Source organism: Oryctolagus cuniculus, chromosome 20 (assembly GCF_051225735.1).
Source record: "Oryctolagus cuniculus isolate XC-2025 breed Fujian yellow rabbit chromosome 20, ASM5122573v1, whole genome shotgun sequence".
NCBI lineage: Eukaryota > Metazoa > Chordata > Mammalia > Lagomorpha > Leporidae > Oryctolagus > Oryctolagus cuniculus.
Genome location: NC_142886.1, coordinates 43,154,403 through 43,175,156, shown reverse-complemented (window position 1 = coordinate 43,175,156; position 20,754 = coordinate 43,154,403). Strand labels below are relative to the sequence as shown.

The 20,754-nt window shown below is 47.3% G+C and overlaps 1 protein-coding gene across 9 annotated transcripts in view; it reads right to left on the bottom strand.

The window, feature by feature from the left end:
• Positions 1-20,754, bottom strand: part of UNC79 (unc-79 subunit of NALCN channel complex) — a 264,184-nt gene that overhangs the window by 45,379 nt on the left and 198,051 nt on the right. For all 9 annotated transcript variants that reach the window (XM_089322569.1, XM_089322574.1, XM_089322572.1 and 6 more), the window contains 7 exons: positions 17,997-18,099; positions 15,358-15,498; positions 11,405-11,443; positions 8,289-8,401; positions 8,123-8,208; positions 7,055-7,228; positions 2,678-2,746 (listed from right to left, as the gene is read on the bottom strand). In XM_089322569.1, the coding sequence (XP_089178695.1) occupies positions 2,678-2,746; positions 7,055-7,228; positions 8,123-8,208; positions 8,289-8,401; positions 11,405-11,443; positions 15,358-15,498; positions 17,997-18,099 (725 nt within the window). The remainder of the gene's footprint in view (positions 1-2,677; positions 2,747-7,054; positions 7,229-8,122; positions 8,209-8,288; positions 8,402-11,404; positions 11,444-15,357; positions 15,499-17,996; positions 18,100-20,754) is intronic.

Genomic DNA, 20,754 nt, shown 5'->3' with positions numbered 1-20,754 from the left:
TCTCCATCTGAATTCTACCCATAATGGTCAGTTTGAGATCCACATACTCTCTTCAGTCATTCAGAAATATTTGTTGAGCACCTACTGAGTGTGAGGTAGCGTTACATGCTTTCCAATAGTTTATCTCATTCATGTTTCTTTTAAGTGTCCTGGGAAACAGTATGTCTAGTTAATGACACAGCTCTAGAACCTAACACAAATACTTTTACACTCTAGCTCTGTAGCCTTGAATAAATGAATTTTAAATTTTTAAATTTATTTTATTTTATTTGAAAGGCAGAGGAGATAGACAAGTGGAGATCTTCCATCTACCAGTTCATTCCTCAAAGCCTGCCTGCAACAGCCAAGGCTGGGCCAGGCTAAAGCCATCAGCTTAGAATTCAAGTCGTGTCTTCCACGTGGGTGGCAGGGACCCAAGCACCTCACCCATCACCTGCTGCCTCCCAGGGTGCACATTAGCAGGAAGCTGGATCAGAAGCAGGGAAGCCTGGACTTGAGTCAGGCATTCAGATAAGAGATGCAGGTGTCTCAAGCTCTGGCTTAATACCTGTGCCAAATGCCCGCCTGTCAAGAAGTGAGTCAATGACCTGAGATGCAGTTTTCTCCTCTGTCAATGGGCACAGTAACAGCTTCATTGTAATAAACCTTCTTCAGGGTGGGGAGAACCAAAGGACACAATGTATGTAAAGCACGTGGCAGCAGTAAGTGCTGCTCAAGGTTACCTCTGACCTTCATCACAAACCCTATCAAGCTTTGGTAGTCCCCCCTCTGTTGCCAGATGGGCTGTTAAGTACACAACTAACTTGCCTAACTCCATAAAGCCAAGGCATGAAATTCAAACCCAAGTTCTAGAGCAGGTGTCATTGCTCCACAGAGAAGACAGGACTTTAGTTGGACTCTAGAAGACTCCCATGCCATGATTTCATGAGTTCTCAACGTCGCTCGTCCCCGCTGTCTGGATTATAACAGTTAGCCACGCTTCGTGAGCAAACTCAGTATCCAGAGGGAAGCCCAGGTGAGGACATAGGTCATCCACAGTCTCATCACTGAGTGATAACATTTTTATAAATCTACCTTCTTCATTTGTACCAGTTTACTCAGTTAAAAATCTTAAACATATACAATCCTATATTTTATTTTTATTATCTTACTATAATGTAAGGAATTTCTGGAGCCATCTAATTTCAGCATCATCCATTTTAATGGCCGTAAGAGTCCTATTTTACTGTAAATAACACCCAATATATTTTTGCATGAAAATTTCACTGTCATTTTCTTTTCAATAAATTCCCAGAAAAGGAATCATGAGAGCAACAGATATGAGCACTTTTGAGATTCTTTTTCGTTACTGAGACAAAAATGAATTCACTGCATGTTGGTTGACCCTGATGATAATTAAATATCTTACTTATTTGTATTCCACACAGAAGCCCAGTAGTGCTTTCCACATAGAAAATCTTAAAGAAACTCTTTGAGACAGGATTATTGATTCAGTATCCTTTGCCCCAGATGAATGCCTTCCCTTGAAACACTGACAGTTAATGAATGCGGTAGGGAAAGTGTCTCATGTTGACACACACTGCATCCTTATTGGTCAAGAAGAGAAAGTTGGATTCAAGCTTGAATGGAAACTTGCTCTTATACCCTACAAAGCAGAGCCAGGATGGAGTAATCTGATACGACACAAAAACCAAAGAACCTATGATGAAATCTCATAACCGGGTATGTGAGTTAGGCCAAGACATTTTATCTTTCTGAGCCTGCTTCTTATCTGTAAATAAACAGATGAGCCAGATGGTTTCTTTGCAACTTTCTGGCATAAACTTGAGTCTATGAAACCACAGCCAAGGTAAACGGTTCTAGGAGACACGTGCTGTTGATATACTAACTAGCAATTACAAGCTATTGAAATACAAACTACTGTACCACTGCATGTAACGCAGCCTAGAAATGCAGCCAGGAATCAAAAAATGAGTGAGACACTGTACTGAACTTCATCACACTCGCAGTCTCCTTGGAAAGACTACAGCACAACACAAGTGCTAACAGAGCTCTATCAAGTATTGTGAGGGCTGATATAAGAGGAAGCTACTACGGATGATATACACATTGTTTTCTTTATATGGGACCTCGAAGCACGAAAAGGAGCTCATCCCACTGACAAGAGTATAAAGCATTTCAGGCAAAGCCAGGAGGTATGGAATTAAATAACATTATAAATAAGAAGCATTAAGCGCAACAAGTGGTGGTAGCTGTTTTGATGACGATGATGATTCTGAAAGTGTAGAGGAGGTATGGGAAGTGGGACACATAATACAAGATTAAATTGGAAACTGGTGAGTTATGATGCAACTTGTTGCATATCACATTATGGAATCTGGATATTACCCTGAAAGAAATGAGGAGATATCAAAGAATTGGCATGATGAGATCCATGTAGAGAGAGATCATTTTCTTGGTAGTATAAGGACAGATTGATGAGCAGTTGTCCAGAACTTGGAGAACCAATTATAAACAATGACACTGTGATCTACCAAACACTGGCCCAGCATGAGGAGAGGCAAGGAGGCTGAAAGGGAGGCCTTCAGTGTGCAGGTGACTGTGTCTTCAGCACTGCCTAGTTTTAGATTTAAAAACAACTGAATACCCAGTCGGCTGTTTTTCTGAACATACATACCCTTGTGGCATTGGTAGAGGGTATCTTCAAGAGGCAAATCATAATTCTCAAACTGGAATCTAAAGAACACTGTGAACAAATATGAAAAGAAGCAGAAGTCAGTGCCTTCTTAATATATCTTTTTTTCCAAATAGTTTCTAAGCATTTATGTTAGTAAAAAGAAACACCCAAAATATAACTGCCTCTAAACAGTTTCCCACAACATAATTCAAATTGAAAAAAAAATCACTCTCAGGTTAAAAATTTTTAATTAAACAACATTAACTAAACATAACTCCTAAACTATTTTTCAAAGGTATAGTTCTAAAATTAAATCACATACAGAAAGGGAATGATGGATGGATGGACAGACAAATGGACAGACAGATGGACAAATGAATGAGCAGATGACACATCAATGATGGGTAGATATTAAATATATCCAACGCTAAAGAGGTATACTAATTTGTGAAAGGCCATGTTAGGAAAAAGACGACTTAGCTCTATTTAAAACCGTCAGTATAAATAAGAACCTTTCCCTGCTGTGAAAAGACAACACAAAAACCTCGGAAAAAGGAATAAAATTTCTACAAGAGAAAATCAAGTCTTACAAATCTATTCATAATTCTATTTTGGCAAGATTCCTATCAAAATGTACTTTTAAAACTGAATTTTCTGAGATTAGGAGGAAATGTTACAATGAGAATAAACAACAACACTTCTGAGCACTGCAAATACGTCACAATAGCAGTTGTACTTAAGTTTCTGTAGCTGTGTGTATCAGGCTCTTTAGGAGACTAAGCCAGTGCTCCCCAGGCAGAATCCTTGGACCAGGAGCACCTCTCTCACCTGGCAACTTGCTAGACTGCAAATCCTGAAACCCTATTGAATCAGGGATTCTCAGATTAGGCCACTAATCCATGTTTTAGCAAGTCCTGTGGGGACACCAGTGATGCACACTGAAATCTGAGATACATTTCTCAATGAGAAATTTGTGAAAACAAACTGCAGATGGTGTTTCAATGATAACATTTTCCCCAGAGACTGAAAACACAGGCAGTGCAGGCATTATGCAGAGCGGGATGACACGCTGCTTGGGAGTCCCACATCCCATACTGGAGTACTTGGTTGAGTCCTGCCTACTCACGCTGCTGATTCAGCTTCCTGCTGATGTGCCTGAGAGGAGGCAGATGATGGCCTAAGTACTTGCTCCCTGACACCCGTGTGGGAGACATAGAGGGAGTTCCTGTCTCCGGTTTTCAGCCTGGCCTAGCCTAGCCCTGGCTGTTGCAGGCATTTGGAGAGTGAACCAGCAGACAGATGTCTCTCTCTCTCTCTCTCTCTCTCTCTGTCTTTCCCACACTCTCTGTTGCTCTTCCTTCCTTTTTTTTTTTTTTAAGGTTTATTTATTTATTTCAAAGGCAGAGTGACAGAAAGGCTTTGGCCAGGGCTGGGCCACGCCAAAGTCAGGAGCCAAGAACTTCTTCCAAGTCTCCCACGCAGGTGCAAAGGGGCCCAAGCACGTGGGTAATCTTCTGCTGGTTCCTCAGGCTCATTAGCATGGAACTGGATTGCAAGTGGAACAGCTGAGACTTGAACCAGTACCCATACGGGATGCCTGCACCACAGGAGGTGGTTTAACGCACTACGCTTTGACACTATCCCCACTCATCCTTTCAAATACATACATAAATAAATCTTTAACAAAAATAAATAAAAACAAAGTCAGGAGCTGATCTGACATAGCAGGGCAAATTCTTACAGAAACTCTGAAAGTGTTTCACACGCATCTTCTAAGGGAAGCAGGGGTCCATTCAATCTGCTCAGTACCCATGGGACTTGATGTGACATTTACACTGGCTTAAGCCAAGGGCTGGACACTGGCTGCTCATCAGGCTCCCACAGTGATTTAAAAATCAGGAAATGCCATCTTGGAAAGAACGGGAAGGGGGCTACACGGGGCCTGTGCTCCTCTGTGACAACAATCGGCAGCTGATCTCATACCTGGGGTGGGAACCACCTTCTCACCAAGGGCCTTCTGCATATTTGTGACATCATTCGTGGGCCATAAAAAATCATCATCTTAAAAATTAGCCTATTCAGCCGTCGCCACAGCTCACTAGGCTAATCCTCCGCCTGCGGTGCTGGCACCCCAGGTTCTAGTCCCGGTCGGGGCGCCGGATTCTGTCCCGGTTGCCCCTCTTCCAGGCCAGCTCTCTGCTGTGGCCCGGGAAGGCAGTGGAGGATGGCCCAAGTGCTTGGGCCCTGCACCCCATGGGAGACCAGGAGGAGCACCTGGCTCCTGGCTTCAGATTGGCGCAGTGCACTGGCCATAGCAGCCATTTGGGGAATGAACCAACAGAAGGAAGACCTTTCTCTCTGTCTCTCTCTCTCTCACTAACTCTGCCTGTCAAAAAAAAAAAAAAAATTAGCCTACTAAAGATTTATTGAAAGTTGAGTCCTGCCTGCGATTTCCTTGGCAGGGCGAGACCAAATGACGTCACGGGCCTGGCAGGCTGGCTGCTCCCACCCTGTCATACAAGGACTGGTGCTGCCCCGTCCTCAAGGGTCTCATTCTACTAATTATCTTATCTCGTTCCACCTCATGCATCAACCTTGTGGACAAGGTCCCTGTGGGCAGGCGACTGTCCCCAACTGGGCACACTAGTTGTGTACAGCTGGCAACACTCCCAACTGCTCAGCTAAATGTTCAAGTTAAATATTTTGCTGATCACACCTGCACACAGGCATTCGAATTTGCCACACTTGCCCCGATGCCTTTCTCAGCACGTATGGCTCTCTAGCAAGGAGTGGCTCTGAATGACTCCAGCCCTAGGGAGGTCCTTTGTGGCCACGTGAAAATGTGTGCAGTCTAAGAAGAGCCTTTGAAAAGTTCATGGAAAATGTGTATCATGAAAAGACTTCAGTATTTTTGCACCAACATAAACTAATCTCTCCCTTTAAAATGTATTTATTTGAGTTCCCATCTGCTGCTTCACTCCCAGAATCCCCACATTGGCTGGAGCTGGGCCAGGCCACAGCCAGGTGCCGGCAGCCAGCTCAGGTCTCCCACGTGTCTGGCAGGAAGCCGTTTACTTGAGGCAACACCTGCTGCTGCCAGGCCTGCATCAGCACAAAGCAGGAGCTGGGTATCAGGCCCAGGCACTCTGCTGTGGGACGCAGCATGTTAGCTGCTAAGCTAAATGCTCACCCCAAATGTCGCTTTTAATCCCATTTCCCCACAAGCTCTCCAAAGTGCATGGTTTCAGAGTGCAGGTTCTCCCGGCTTGGATTTGCTCGGCTACCCCAGGTCTGTGGGCTAACAACAGTCACAAAAGGAGAGGTGGTAAAGACTCTCCCTCTGTACCCCCGCTCTGCTTCGTAACTTCAGACTCAAAGCAGCCCAAACCAAGCTACGGCTCCCTCACTAGCAGCCTCACAGACCCTCTTAGTATCTGCTGATTTGCAAAAAGGCATTCTCAGAGGTGACTACCATCCACGCACCATTTTACAGGTGCATCGTGATATTTCAGAAGTGCAGCTCGCGACGTGCAACGTCACTTATCAGATCAACAAGGGATTCGTCTTGCTCCCAGTTAAACACTTGGGTCTGTGCTCTCCATGGAGAAAGCACAAAATCCTCACGGAGCAACTTAGGTTCAAAGACACAGCAACGGCTCTGCCGGCCACCTCCTCTCCCTCTCCAGAGATCTGAACGCCTTCAACTCCTCGCCAGGAGTCTGTTAGTGGAGGAGCACAGTGCTGTGAGTCAGCAGGCTTGAGTGCTGCCTCCCCCTGGCCCCACGGAGCTATCCCAGCACGTCACACCCCCTCTGAATGTGCAGCCCTCATCAGGAGCATGGGCGCCCTGGAAGGATGATCTGGATAGTTCTCTTTCCCCGCGAACAGAACAGGTCTCTGAGTTTGCAGTTAATGCATTTGTATTGATAATGATTGTGAGGTCACCAATTTCTACACAAGTAATGAAGTATGCGTGCTTGGAGGGGTTACGTCCCTTTAGACAATCCTCTAACACTGAAACTTTACCTTATACATCTGAGCTCCTTTTAGACAAGGCTATTTATTTATTTACTTAAACATCCAATGAGAAAGATTTCTACCTAAAGAAATCTACTAATGTCTCTCTGACCTTTCAAAATTTTAGTCACCTTCAAACATGCAGCCCCCAAGCATAGCCGTGATTAGTGAGCAGAATGCCCACTCTGCGTTGGAAAGAACAACCCAACAGATCTCACACAACGGCTGACCGAGGCCTCTCCCAGTCCTGGGGGGATACGTAAAATCCTCCCTGGCTCTGCTGCTGGCGTTGTTCTCTGTGGGCAGACGGTCTGCAAGGGTCGGAAGGTGATTCAAACCGAAGTCCTGCACTGAGCTCACCTTCAGAGGTAAAACACAAGGCAGCTTGGCGAAGAATGTCTGGAACTGGCTGCTGATTGTGGTCCAGAGGCTACTGGGAGAATCCATGGGTAAAGCTTCCATGAATGTAGCCATGTTTTCCAAACAGCGTATCATAGCACCCCCTGCTGGTAAATTCTTTTTGTTATTTAGACCCTAAAAACAAAAGTATAGGCAGTCAACTGCTGAAACCGCGTGGAAGTTCATTTAGCCACTGGGTGAAGAACATTTCAAAATTCACATATCCATGCTAAAAACCTGGGTCGAGTGCCCACACTGTAGGCCGACCACTGCAAAAGCCAGGAGGAATACAAAATCAACAAGTCCAGACTAACTTACGGGAAACAACAGTGAGAAACAAGAAACATCTTCTAAGGGCCTATGGTTGTGCAGCCAGACACTAAGAAGACACAACAAATGACGCATGCTGGAAAGAATTCCCAGGACAGCCATGGGGAGTGGGAATGGCCGAAGCAGTAGCTTTCCTTCTTGCTATAGGCAACGTGCCCAGGCCAACCGAGACAGCTAATCAGCAGTGGAGCCGCATCGTGACTCCAAGTCTGGCGATACAGTGTGCACTGCTCTGCCCATTGCACCACACTGCAAAAGCTGGCTACTTCCTGGGGGGCGAGTGCTCGGCGCTGGTGTCCAGCACTTAGCTGAACACTTAGCTCTGAAGTAGGGGTGGCGAACCTGATCTCTGCAGAGGGCCATTTGGATAATCATCACATCGTTCACAGGGCATACAAAGCTATCAACTTGAAAATTATCCTGTTACAGATTTATAGAGTTTGAATTCCACCTACGGTTGCTTTGGCGGGGCCAGACCAAATGACTTCTGTGGCCCATGAACTGGACGCCCCTAACCCTTGCTTTAAACCAACAGTAAATCCACATACACTTTCAATTTAATTTTTGTATTAAATTACTTTGCCTTTCTTCCTCAGAAGCAGTATCAGAGAGAGCGAGAGAGCGAGCGAGAGCGAGAGGCTTCAAGACATGGCAGAGATTGTTCAGCCTGAGCTTAGGGCATCACAAAAGCAAAGCTACCTCCAAGAGCTGGCTGAGAGCAGCGATGGAGCTCAGCTCGTTGAAGTCCATCAGAGACGTGGCCAGGGTCCGTAAGAACGTCCCATCTGGAAAGCCAACGATCAGATTTAGCAGGGCGGGTTCAGGGCGTTTGTGGTGAATGAATGCAGCCTCAACGGGCCGTTACCTTTGATCGTGCTCTGGAACAGCTGCGGGAAGATGCCGTTGGGTGCCAGCTGATGGAAGATGCAGCGCAGGAACTGCTTGGCTACCCCCGCTGCGTTGCCTGGGACCATCATGCTGGGGTAGGACAGAGAGAGAAAAGACAGGAAGTCATGGGACGAGGAGCACGCGCTGTGGCGTTTCTTGCTTTGCTTAGAATTCAGGTATTTACACGTCAGTCCTTCTGTGGGGCAGGTCTTTGTGCTTCTGTCTGTGAGATGAAGTACTCCAATCTAACCTTACCCACGTTCACGGTAAGTGTTTAGAAAAAGAGAACCATGAGGCCGGCGCCGCGGCTCACTAGGCTAATCCTCCGCCTGCGGCGCCGGCACCCCGGGTTCTAGTCCCGGTCAGGGTGCCGGATTCTGTCCCAGTTGCCCCTCTTCCAGGCCAGCTCTCTGCTGTGGCCCGGGAGTGCAGTGGAGGATGGCCCAGGTGCTTGGGCCCTGCACCCCATGGGAGACCAGGAGGAAGCACCTGGCTCCTGACTTCAGATCGGCACAGTGCACCAGCCATAGCGGCCATTTGGGGGGTGAACCAACAGAAGGAAGACCTCTCTTTCTCTCTGCCTCTCTCTCTCACTGTCTAGCTCTGCCTGTCAAAAGAGAGACAGAGAGAACCATGAAATGTCCAAGCAGTGCTGGAGCTGGGTTCTGAGACCTGGAGAAGAAAGCCATGTGTCCAGAGCATGGCAGAGCCAGGAGCAGACCCCCGGAGGAGGACGACCAGTGAGACTCCCCTAGGGAAGTAGCACTGGCCGAGAGAGCAGCTCGGAGGGAGGGAGACGGTCACACCCCCTGCGGCACCCGAGCCAGGACGTGTGGAAGGCCAGGCCTTCCGTAGACCCTGTTTTCCCTTCACACGTTGTCCACTTCTGCATGTCGAAAAGGGAAGCCGAAAGATGTTTATGTGGCCCAGCTCCTTAGAATGGGGTCCCAGGGGTGGGTTAGGGACTGGGTGAGCAGAAGGAACAAAGAGCAAACCATGAACCCCATTGCATAAACATGGAAAGTCCCACTTTCTTTTCTCTCATTCGGCCATGACTACCCTGAAATGCCAGTTCCAAGTTTTAGGTCAAAAATGTTCTTCAGGAGAAAAATCTACATCAAACTTAATACAGTTTCAGAAAATAGAGAAGGAGGGACCTATTCCCAGTTTGTGTTATGAGACCAGCATATCCAGAAAACTAAAATCAGATGTGTGTAAAGCCATTAGCAAAATTAATCAATGAATAAAAATCAAAGAAGGAAACAAAAGAAATGGCAAGAGGAAAGACAGACCAATAGCCTTCCTGAACACTGAAACCAGCTATGTAGTAAAAGAAGATACATTGTAGCCAATAGGATTATCCCAGGAACAGAAGGTGAGGATAATGTCAAAACCAACCAAAGCCATTCAATATATTAAAAAATAAAAAGATGGGCCCAGCATTTTGGCATAGAAACACTGTTGCCTGCAATGCCAGCTTCCCATATAGGCACCGGTTTGAGTCCCGGCTGCTCCACTTCCAATCCAGCTCCCTGCTCACGGCCTGGAAAAACCAGCATAAGATTGCCCAAGTGTGTGAGTCTCTGCCACCCAGGTAGGAGACCAGGAGGAAGCCTCTTGTTCCTGGCTTCAGCTGGCCCAGCCCTGGCTATGCAGCCACTCAGGGAGTGAAGCAACAGATGGAAGATCTCCCTCTCTTTCTCTCTGTCTCTCCCTGTCTCTCTGTAACTCTGATTTTCAAATAAATAAATAAATAAATCTTTTTAAAAAATAAAAGATCTAGTGAATTCTTATATAATTAAACATGCAGTTACCCTGTGACCCAAGAATTCCATTCTTAGGTATTCATACAAGAGAAATAAACACATTTTTACAAAGAGCTAGTATAAGTGTTCATGGCAGCTCTCTCTCTGTACTGCAGCCCCAGACTGGAAGTAACCTGCAAGCCCTTCAACAGGAAAATGAACAAACTATGGGATACAATTCAGCACTGAAAAAGAAACAAACTGCAGATACAAGCGACAGCGTCACCACATTCCCAAAACAGATGGAGTAAACGATGCCAGGTCCAAGAGCGCACACACGGTTCTGTTCACAGGAATCTCTACGACAGGCAGGGAGAGCCACAACAGTATCTGACTGTGGGGCCGGAGGCCGGTGGGACGAGGCACGGGAAAGGAGTCTGGAATTGGTGACAACGTTCTGTATCTTAGCAGGCGTCTGGGTTTGCAGGTGTGTGCCTTTGTCAAAACTCAGAACGTCCCATCTATTGGCAAATTCTATTGGCTTTACTTTCAAAATATTTCCTGAAAATATTCTTTGCAGGATCCTTCCTCTCCACCTGACAGCAGGCCACTGTCACCTCCTACTCGCACCCCTGAAGAGATCTCCTTCCATCCTGCTCCATGCTTGTGTCCTCCCGGCCACACTGATCTGTTCCCAGACACCAGGCATTTTCCTGACTTAAAGCCTACGCGCCTGCTTCCTCTGCCTGGAATGTTCTCTCATGGATTGCTCTCTCCTTTCACTCAAGTTCATTCATATGCCCCTTCCTCGGGAAGAACTGTCCTTGGCCATTATCTCTGACTACCATCTGCAGTCACTTTCTATCACCCGGACTTACTTGATTTATCTTCATAGCATTCGGCATTAAATGAGATGAAATGTCAGAGTCCTTGGTGGTTAATTTGCTTATTTCCTCCAAGTTCCAGAAGAGCCAGAATTTGCTGTTTTGTTAACCACCGGCGCCTCCGTACCCAGCTGTCTCTCTGCACTAGCACCTAACACTTAGCACAGTTCACGATGGTAACTTTGTGCAATTATTTTACTCGTACTTGCCTCCCTGGTAGAATGTAAGTCCATGAGGGCAGGATGTCAGTTTTGCTGCCAATTAAAACCCAAGTATCTAGCACGTGTTCGTGGACTAAAATGAGTGAGTGAGTGGACGAAGGCATGAACAGAAAATGGATAGTAGTGCTCTCCGGAGCTGCAGCCGCAACCCTCAGTGTCTCTCCCTAGGTATGCACGGATGCTTCAGAAACAGGGTGCACATGCACAAAAGAAAGTGAGATGGGGGCTCACTTGAGGCCTTACCTTTCTGCTTGATTAGAAAAAGTCGTGCTGGATGCCAACCTAGGAGAGAAGGTAAACAGAGTCACACAGATGGCTCAGCTCCCACGATGAGACATCATGGCCGGAGGCCCTGCTGCAGCTTGAGCGTAGATGGGGAGGCAGACGGAGGGTCTTCAACAGGAGTATCATGAACAGAACTATGCATAGACTGAAAAAACTATTTTGCCCCCAAATAAACTTATCTTGGAATTCCATTTTCTCTGACATTTTTGAAGTTCCCTCCTGCAAACCACTGACAACTTTCCTGACCAGAGACAGAAGCTTAGTCAGTGCTTACTCCCCAGGCTTAAATGCACCCCAAGGGGCCTGCTCTGTGGCATAGTATGCCATGCCTCTGCTTGCAGCACTGGGTGCCGTTCGTGTCCCAGCTGTGAACAAGCAGATGGAAGATCTCTCTCTCTCTCTCTCTCTCTCTCTCTCTCTCTCTCCCTCTCTCTTTCTCTGTAACTCTGCTTTTCAAATAAATAAATAAATCTTCAAAAAAAAAAAAAGAATAGATAACAGGTATTTATTAGCTAACTGTTGAACTGACATGATCAGAAGGAAAATCTGCCATATTGAGAAATGGATTAGTAATTGATAAATGATAAGTAATTGATAAATTCATGAAAAATTTAATTTGGTCCTCTCTTAGAAGTTGAGTTCAGAGGCAGGTGCTGTGGTGTAGTTGGTTAAGCCTCTGCCTACGGTGCCAGCATCCGATATGGGTGCCATTTCAAGTCCTGGCTGCTCCACTTTGGATCCAGCTCCCGCTAATGGCCTGGGAAGGCAGTGGAAGATGTCCCAAGTTTTGACAAGTATAAGCATATGGTTCTGAGTGCATGGAAATATTGTATATGTCATCATGTTGAAAGGAAATGTCCTAACTCTGTGGGTTTAGAAATGTGTCTTTACCAATAAAGGAAGAAACAAATAAAGGGAATGCTACAAGTTTATTTATTAAGAATGAGCTGAGGCCAGCGCCAAGCTCAATAGGTGATTTTTATTTTTGTAATTTGCTTTCTACTTAGATCCCTCTTAAACTTTCCCTACTCCATCCTCTAGCCTTCAAGATCCCCTTTGCTGCACTGATTGGTTACTTTGCCAACATTTATCTATTCATGGTAGTGTCCAGCATGAAGGGACCATAACCAGAGCAACGGGGAGTGGTATCTGGTGGTGCTGGTTGCTGGAACCTCTGTTGCTCTCCAGATGAGTTCTTGGCTCCGCTAATTTTTTTTGTAAAAGATTTATCCATTTATATTTGTAAGGCCCAAATACAGAGAAAGAGAGAGAGAGAAAGAGAGAGAGAGAATCTTTCATCTACTGATTCACTGCCCAAATGGCCACAACAGCTGGGTCTGGGCCAATCCAAAGCCAGGAGCCAGGAGCTTCTTCCAGGTGTCCTGCATGTGTGCAGGGGCCCAAGCGCTCCTTTCCCAGGTGCATTAGCAGGAAGCTGGATTGGAAATGGAGCAGCTGGGACTTGAACTGACGCCCATATGGGCTGCCAGCACTGCAGGCGGAGGCTTAGCTTTTTACACCACAGTGCCGGCCCCCTCAGCTCATTCTTTTTTTTTTATTTTTATTTATTTATTTATTTATTTATTTATTTATTTATTTATTTTGACAGGCAGAGTGGACAGTGAGAGAGAGAGACAGAGAGAAAGCTCTTCCTTTTGCCATTGGCCGGCGCACCGCACTGATCTGATGGCAGGAGCCAGGTGCTTCTCCTGGTCTCCCATGGGGTGCAGGGCCCAAGCACCTGGGCCATCCTCCACTGCACTCCTGGGCCACAGCAGAGAGCTGGCCAGGAAGAGGGGCAACCGGGACAGAATCAGGTGCCCCGACAGGGATTAGAACCCGGTGTGCCGGTGCCGCAAGGCGGAGGATTAGGGGATCTTGAAGGCTAGAGGATGGAGTAGGGAAAGTTTAAGAGGGATCTAAGTAGAAAGCAAATTACAAAAATAAAAATCACATGGAGGAGCTTCAGTGATAAATGAGAGGGTTGTGCCCTGTATAAAGGAGCTGTAAACCCACTGGCCTCATCTGTTCTTCGTGGTGGAATTGAGGCCGGCAGGGAAGCCCTGAACTAGATGGAGGCTGATTGTTTCCTTGGAAGCTTTGCGCATTACTCAGGTTGCTAAGGATGCTCCTCCTGTCTCTTTCTAGTCCGCCCCAGGAGGCAGAAACAAATATGTGCATATCTACATATGCTAAATGCATCTGCTACTGTTTTTCCTTTGCTTTCTTCAAAGTTTATGTGTTTCCATCCTAACTGTTGGCAATGCTTGAACGTGGATGATCTTTGCTTATGTTTAAACAAACAAAAACAAATCCCTTTCTCTGTTATACTGTAAGTCAGACCAGCTGCTTCAAGAAGATGGTAACAGACCAGGACCATAATTCTGTCTTGTCTAAGATGGAAAAGTATCAATAGTAGAACTGAGACCTGGCAATAATAAAAACTCTCAGCTCCACAAGTATTGCTGACAGCTGATACAATATTTATTCCACAATTACTATGATTAATTCAAAATCAAAGGCTTAAATGAAACAATTCATTTTTCTTCTCTCTCCATCACTCACTTTTACAATTGGCTGCTGCAAAGTTTAGAGGTGGAAGGGTGGGATTTAACTCTCTACCATCTGTGACTCAGGACTCCTGAGGACGCCACCAATAAAATTGTAGGAAGGGGAATAAAAGTCATATACTTTTGGGATTGAGGAGTTTTTAAAGTTTCCTTTTTTGTCTTTAAAATCAGGATTTCATCTTTAAAAACAAAAGAGTAGATTTAAGCTCCGTCAAAATTCACTTTCTCCCTTCTTCAAATGCCAGGAATTTGCAGAAGTCAGCTGTTGGCTGCTTCTTCCAGTTAGACCTCCCCAGAGAAAGCTGCTCCCCCTGACTTGTGCAGCACCCACTGCTCACTGCAGCACCGATCCCATCCCATCCTGGATGGCCACTCATGTCCTTCAACAACCAGGCTACCATCACTGGAGGGTGGCAGCTAGGACTCACTGCCTGTGGCCCAGAGCACCTAGCACTGTGCTGCACAAATCAGAAAGGATAAATTCATGAAAAATTTAATTCGGTCCTCTCTTAGAAGTTGAGTTCAAGGGCAGGTGCTGTGGTGTAGTTGGTTAAGCCTCTGCCTACGGTGCCAGCATCCGATATGGGTGCCATTTCAAGTCCTGGCTGCTCCACTTTGGATCCAGCTCCCGCTAATGGCCTGGGAAGGCAGTGGAAGATGTCCCAAGTGCTTGGGCCCCTGTACCCATGTGGGAGGCCCAGAAGAGGCTCCTGGCTTCTGGCTCCTGGCTTCGGCCCAGCTCTGGCTGTCACAACCATTTGGGGATGAAACAGTGGACGAAAACCTTTCTGTCTGTCTCTCTCTCTCTCTCTCTATGTCTGTAACTCTGCCTCTCAAATTAAATAAATAAATCTTTTTTTTTTTAAATGATGTTGAGCTGGCGCTGTGGCTCACTAGGCTAATCTTCCGCTTTGCGGCGCCGGCACACCGGGTTCTAGTCCCGGTCGGGGTGCCGGATTCTGTCCTGGTTGCCCCTCTTCCAGGCCAGCTCTCTGCTGTGGCCCGGGAGTGCAGTGGAGGATGGCCCAAGTGCTTGGGCCCTGCACCCCATGGGAGACCAGGATAAGTACCTGGCTCCTGCCTTCAGATCAGCGTGGTGCGCCGGCCACAGCGCGCCGGCCACAGCGGCCATTGGAGGGTGAACCAACGGCAAAGGAAGACCTTTCTCTCTGTCTCTCTCTCTCTCTCAATGTCCACTCTGCCTGTCAAACTAGCCAGACTTGGCCCCAGAGATATGAGGCGCTGGCATGTTAGAACGTTTCACTTTTGACTGTGGTTTGTATTTCAAGATGTGGCTTGGGAAGACCCTTTCCTACCAGATGGAGCAGAGCCGACACTCACCTTCCCACAGACTGCATGATGTCCAGCAGCAGCGGGGCTGCCAAGTCCGGGCTGAGGTGGATGAACGTGGAGAGGACCACGATGGCCAGCCCCAGGGTCTCTTCATCATATTCTTCAAGAATGGCCCCACAGTCGTGGCATCTGCAAAGAAAACAGGGAGACTGTCCCCAGGAGCACAGCCCTGGTTTCAGGACACCATCCACAGTTGTTTCTGGTGAACCGTGCGAAGGTCTCCAAGCAGAGTAAGCAGGAAATCTCCAGTGCCGCTACCATCGCAGACACAGAACGAACACAGCAGGCAGCGACCGTGAGGGCTCCTCTGATTGCTACAGATTCTTCCAGCTCACAAGCATCTGGCCCGTGCACAGTGGCTGCCTGTGCTGGGGCCTACATTGTGGCATAGCGGGTAAAGCAGCTGCCTGTGACGCCAGCATCCCCTATGGGAGCTGGTTCACGTCCCAGCTGCTCCCTTTTGATCCAGCTCCCTGCTAGAGGCCTGGGGAAGGGAGCAGAAGATGGCCCAAGTGTTTGGGCCCCTGCCACCCACATGGGAGACCCAGCTGAAGCTCCTGGCTCCTGGCTTTGGCCTGATTCAGCCCCGGTGTTGTAGCCTGCTGGGGAATGAACCAGCAGATGGAAGATCTTTCTCTGTCTCTCCATCTCTCTCTCTAACTCTGACATTCAAATAAATAAATGAATCATTTAAAAAAAAAAAAGAATGAGTGCCAATTGAGCTAACAGCTTGAAGCTTATTGCTATGGATAGGCAGTAACTAGATATATTTTCTTCATTTGTCAAAATTGAAAATTAAAAATACCTAATCGGAGAATCTGCCTGGTGAAGTCAGAGAAACTGCCCTGAACTGGGTCTTGGAGCATGAGCAGGGGTTTACCAGGCAGAGAAACCACAACGAGAAGGGCAGCCACGAACTCTGAGGACAGCACACATCAGGGATGCTCTGAGAAAGACGAGGGAATCGGGGAAAGATCCCCCAGGGGACACGGTGATAGCTTCTTAATCTAAAAGGCCTTATATAACAACAAGGGCATCTGGACTTGCTCCTAGAAGAAATCTGGGGCTACTGAGGGCCGACAAGCCCTCAATATTTTATGCTTCAAGAGGTAACACAGTCAGTTTGACACTCAAAGAATGGACTTTGCTGCCCGAATGGAAAAAAAAAAAAAAGGACATGCGTTACTTTATCTCCAGCCTCACACTTTGACACTTCTGGGCAAGGGACTTTATTGGTATGAAGTCATTGCAAGGGCTAATGAGCAAGTGAGTATTTGTCCACATTAAAAAAGGGAAATGCCTGAGCATAAACAGAAGCTGCTTTTACAAGATTTCAAAAAGTTCATGGAAAATGAAATTAAAAGAGAAGTTCATTTTGGCACTAAGGAATTCTGAAATCCAGGCATTTAAGAAATCTTAAAAAGTTCTTGGAAGAACTATGCATGGGGGCCGGCGCTGTGGTGTAGTGAGTAAAGCTGCCACCTGCAGTGCAGCCATCCCATATGGGTGCTGGTTCGTGTCCCGGATGCTCCACTTCCGATCCAGCTCTGCTATGGCCTGGGAAAGCAGTAGAAGATGGCCCAAGGCCTTAGGCTTCTGCACCCTTGTGAGGAACCTGGAAGAAGCTCCTGGCTCCTGTCTTCAGACTGGCATAGCTCTGGCCATTGGGGCCAATTGGGGAATGAACCAGCAGATGAAAGACCTCTCTCTCTCTCTCTCCCTCTCTCTTTCTCTCCCTCTCTCTCTGCCTCTCTTTCTCTCTCTGTGTAACTCTGATTTTCAAATAAAATAAATCTTTAAAAAAAAAAAGAAAAACTAAGCATGGATTTCAAAGTTTTTTGCACCAAAATAAACTTACCTGTTAATTATGCATTTTCCACAAACTTTTTTTTAAGATTTATTTATTTATTTGAAACTCAGAATTACATCAAGAAAGAAGGAGAGGCAGAGAGAGAGACAGAGAGAAAGGTCTTCCATCCACTGGTTCACTTCCCAGATGGCTGCAACGGCCGAAGCTGGGCTGATCTGAATCCAGGAGCCAGGAGCTTCTTCTGGGTCTCCCGCACGGGTGCAGGGGCCCAAGAACTTGGGCCATCTTCTACTGCTTTCCCAGGCCACAGCAGAGAGCTGGATGGAAGTGGAGCAGCTGGGACTCGAATCAGCACACAAATGGGATGCCAGCACTGCAGGCAGTGGCTTTACTCGCTATGCCACATTGCTGGCCCCCAGTCACAAACTTTTAAAAATATATTTATTTTTATTTGAAAGGCAGAGTGACATAGAAATATGGAAAGACAGATGAAAAAAGATTCCATCCACTGGTTCACTTCTGAAATGGCCACAATGATCGAGGCTGAGTCAGGCTGAAGCCAGGAGCTAGAACTCCGTCCAGGTCTCCCACATGGGTGACAAGGGTCCAAGCACCTGGGCCATCGCCCACTGCTTTTCCTCCACAAACTTTCTGAAGTATTCTCATGTAATGAGGCATTTCTAAAAATCACGAATGCACACCAACACTTAGAGCTACAGCCATTGGAACAACAAATTACCACATAAAGCCTTGCACAATGGTGGTGACGGAAGTCTAATTCTAGAAACACGGGGAGGAAAATCATTGCGGGGCTTACTTGTCTGTCATCACCGTCGGCTGCTCGTCGGTGAATTCCTCGGGTGCGGGCACGAACATACTGACTATGCTGGGCGCTGACAGCAGGCTGGACTTAGTGGCACCTGGTTAAGCAGCAAAGAGACACGCAGTGAATAAAGATCAGCTTCCGGGGGCCAGCAGAGGCCCCATTTGCATCTCATACGTCCTCCAGAGGAGAGGAATGCGACTTGGACACCCTAATTGCATTGTGGAAAATCCTCTGTAATAAAACAAAGTCAGGAAGGGTGATTTGTTTCTGTTTGCCTGAGTTTAAGAGCTAGATGTCTCTATCTCCCTTTGCTTTTTGACTGAAGAAAACCAGAGAGCTCAAGTGTGCCAGGAAAAGGATGAAACATAGAGGAAAGAATCCATTCCTGCGCCCCTTCTGTGAGCTGGGACCCTTACTAGCCAGGAGACCCCCACAGGACACTTCTGTGAGCTGGGACCCTTACTAGCCAGGAGACCACCACAGCTCACTTCTGTGAGCTGGGACCCTTACTAGCCAGGAGACCCCCACAGGACACTTCTGTGAGCTGGGACCCTTACTAGCCAGGAGACCACCACAGGACACCTCTGTGAGCTGGGACCCTTACTAGCCAGGAGACCCCCACAGGACACTTCTGTGAGCTGGGACCCTTACTAGCCAGGAGACCCCCACAGGACACTTCTGTGAGCTGGGACCCTTACTAGCCAGGAGACCCCCACAGGACACTTCTGTGAGCTGGGACCCTTACTAGCCAGGAGACCCCCACAGGACACTTCTGTGAGCTGGGACCCTTACTAGCCAGGAGACCCCCATAGGACACTTCTGTGAGCTGGGACCCTTACTAGCCAGGAGACCCCCACAGGACACTTCTGTGAGCTGGGACCCTTACTAGCCAGGAGACCCCCACAGGACACTTCTGTGAGCTGGGACCCTTACTAGCCAGGAGACCCCCATAGGACACTTCTGTGAGCTGGGACCCTTACTAGCCAGGAGACCCCCATAGACACTTCTGTGAGCTGGGACCCTTACTAGCCAGGAGACCCCCACAGGACACTCTGTGAGCTGGGACCCTTACTAGCCAGGAGAACCCCACAGGACACTTCTGTGAGCTGGGACCCTTACTAGCCAGGAGACCTCCACAGGACACTTCTGTGAGCTGGGACCCTTACTAGCCAGGAGACCCCCACAGGACACTTCTGTGAGCTGGGACCCTTACTAGCCAGGAGACCACCACAGCTCACTTCTGTGAGCTGGGACCCTTACTAGCCAGGAGACCCCCACAGGACACTTCTGTGAGCTGGGACCCTTACTAGCCAGGAGAACCCCGTAGACACTTCATGGCTGGCGTCACTACTTCATGCCTACTTTAAAGTGCTGCTAATTAGGAAGGGAAAGAGACGCCAGAACCCCACATACCTAAGCAAGAGGAGATATTTGAGCTAAGAATCATCATTACAGTTTTCTACTTTGGAAATTAATATTGCAAGCTGCAGAGCAAAAAGACTTCATGTTTGAGATGGAAGCTTTTCTGAAAGAACTAGCAAGTGGTTTGAAGGGACTCGCTCCACGTCAGCTAGTTGATCCCACAGTGTTTAGGATTTTGGGTTCTGATGCCACCCAAGGAACCCAAGGCAGGAACATTGGCCACACATGCCAGTGATGAGCACATCCGGGGAGGGAAGTGGCTCCTCTCCATTAAGAAAGCCACCAGTGGGACTGGAGTTGTAGCACAGTGGGCTAAGCTGCTGCCTGAGACGCTGGCAGCCCATATCAGAGAGTTGTTTTGAGTCCTGGCTGCTCAATGTCAGATCCGGTTCCCTGCTAATGTTACTGGAAAGGCAGTAGAAGGTGACCCAAGTGCTTGGCTCCCAACGTGGAAGACCACATGGAGTTCTTGGTTCCTGACTTTAGCCTGGCCCAGCCCAGCTGTTGTGGCCATTTGGAGAGTGAACCAGTGGATGGAAGATCTCTCTGTCTCTGTCTCTGTCTCTGTCTCTCCCTTTCTGTGTGTAATTCTGCCTTTCAAATAAATAAAATAAATCTTAAAAAAGAAAGAGGAGGAGGAGGAAGCCACCAGTACTGGACAGTCTCTGACGCCTTCTCAGAAGAATCCCAAAGCGACAGCCCCAATAACGTCACCCTCTACAGCAGGGGTGGGGAGTGTCTGGCCCATGAGCCATACAAGGCCTGCAAAATCATTTGGTCTGTCCCAACAAGGCAACCACAGTTGGCACTCGAAATTCAATAAATCTATAGCAGGCTAATGTTTGAGTTGATGATTCTGCACGGGCCATGAGTGATGTTATAAATATCCACAAGGTCCTTGACAGAAAAAAGGTCCCACCCCGACAGCAGAGTAGTGACTTCGACTCTGAGTTCTTCCCAGGGGAGATAAGGCACAGAACCCCATGGCCATTAAAAACTGGGTTTTTAATTTAATTTAAAAAACTTCTTAAAAAAGGTTCTCCTCAAGGAACTAGTAACTTGGTGCTGAAAAGAAAACTCTCTATGATCTTTCCTTAAATAGGAGAAAGATAACGATTCAGAGAATTCACTTCTAAAGAAATCAAAATAAAATTTTTGGAAGTCTAGCCAGGTGGGAAATGAGCTTGGATCTGAGAGAAGAAGATTGAAGCCTTGGACAGTCAGGATGCTCGCACACGGCAGTCTCCCTTGCATGATCAAGGGTGGCAAACTGTACTCGTGAGAAGCAGGAGACCTGCAAACCCGGACAGCAAAGGAAAGTATCTGA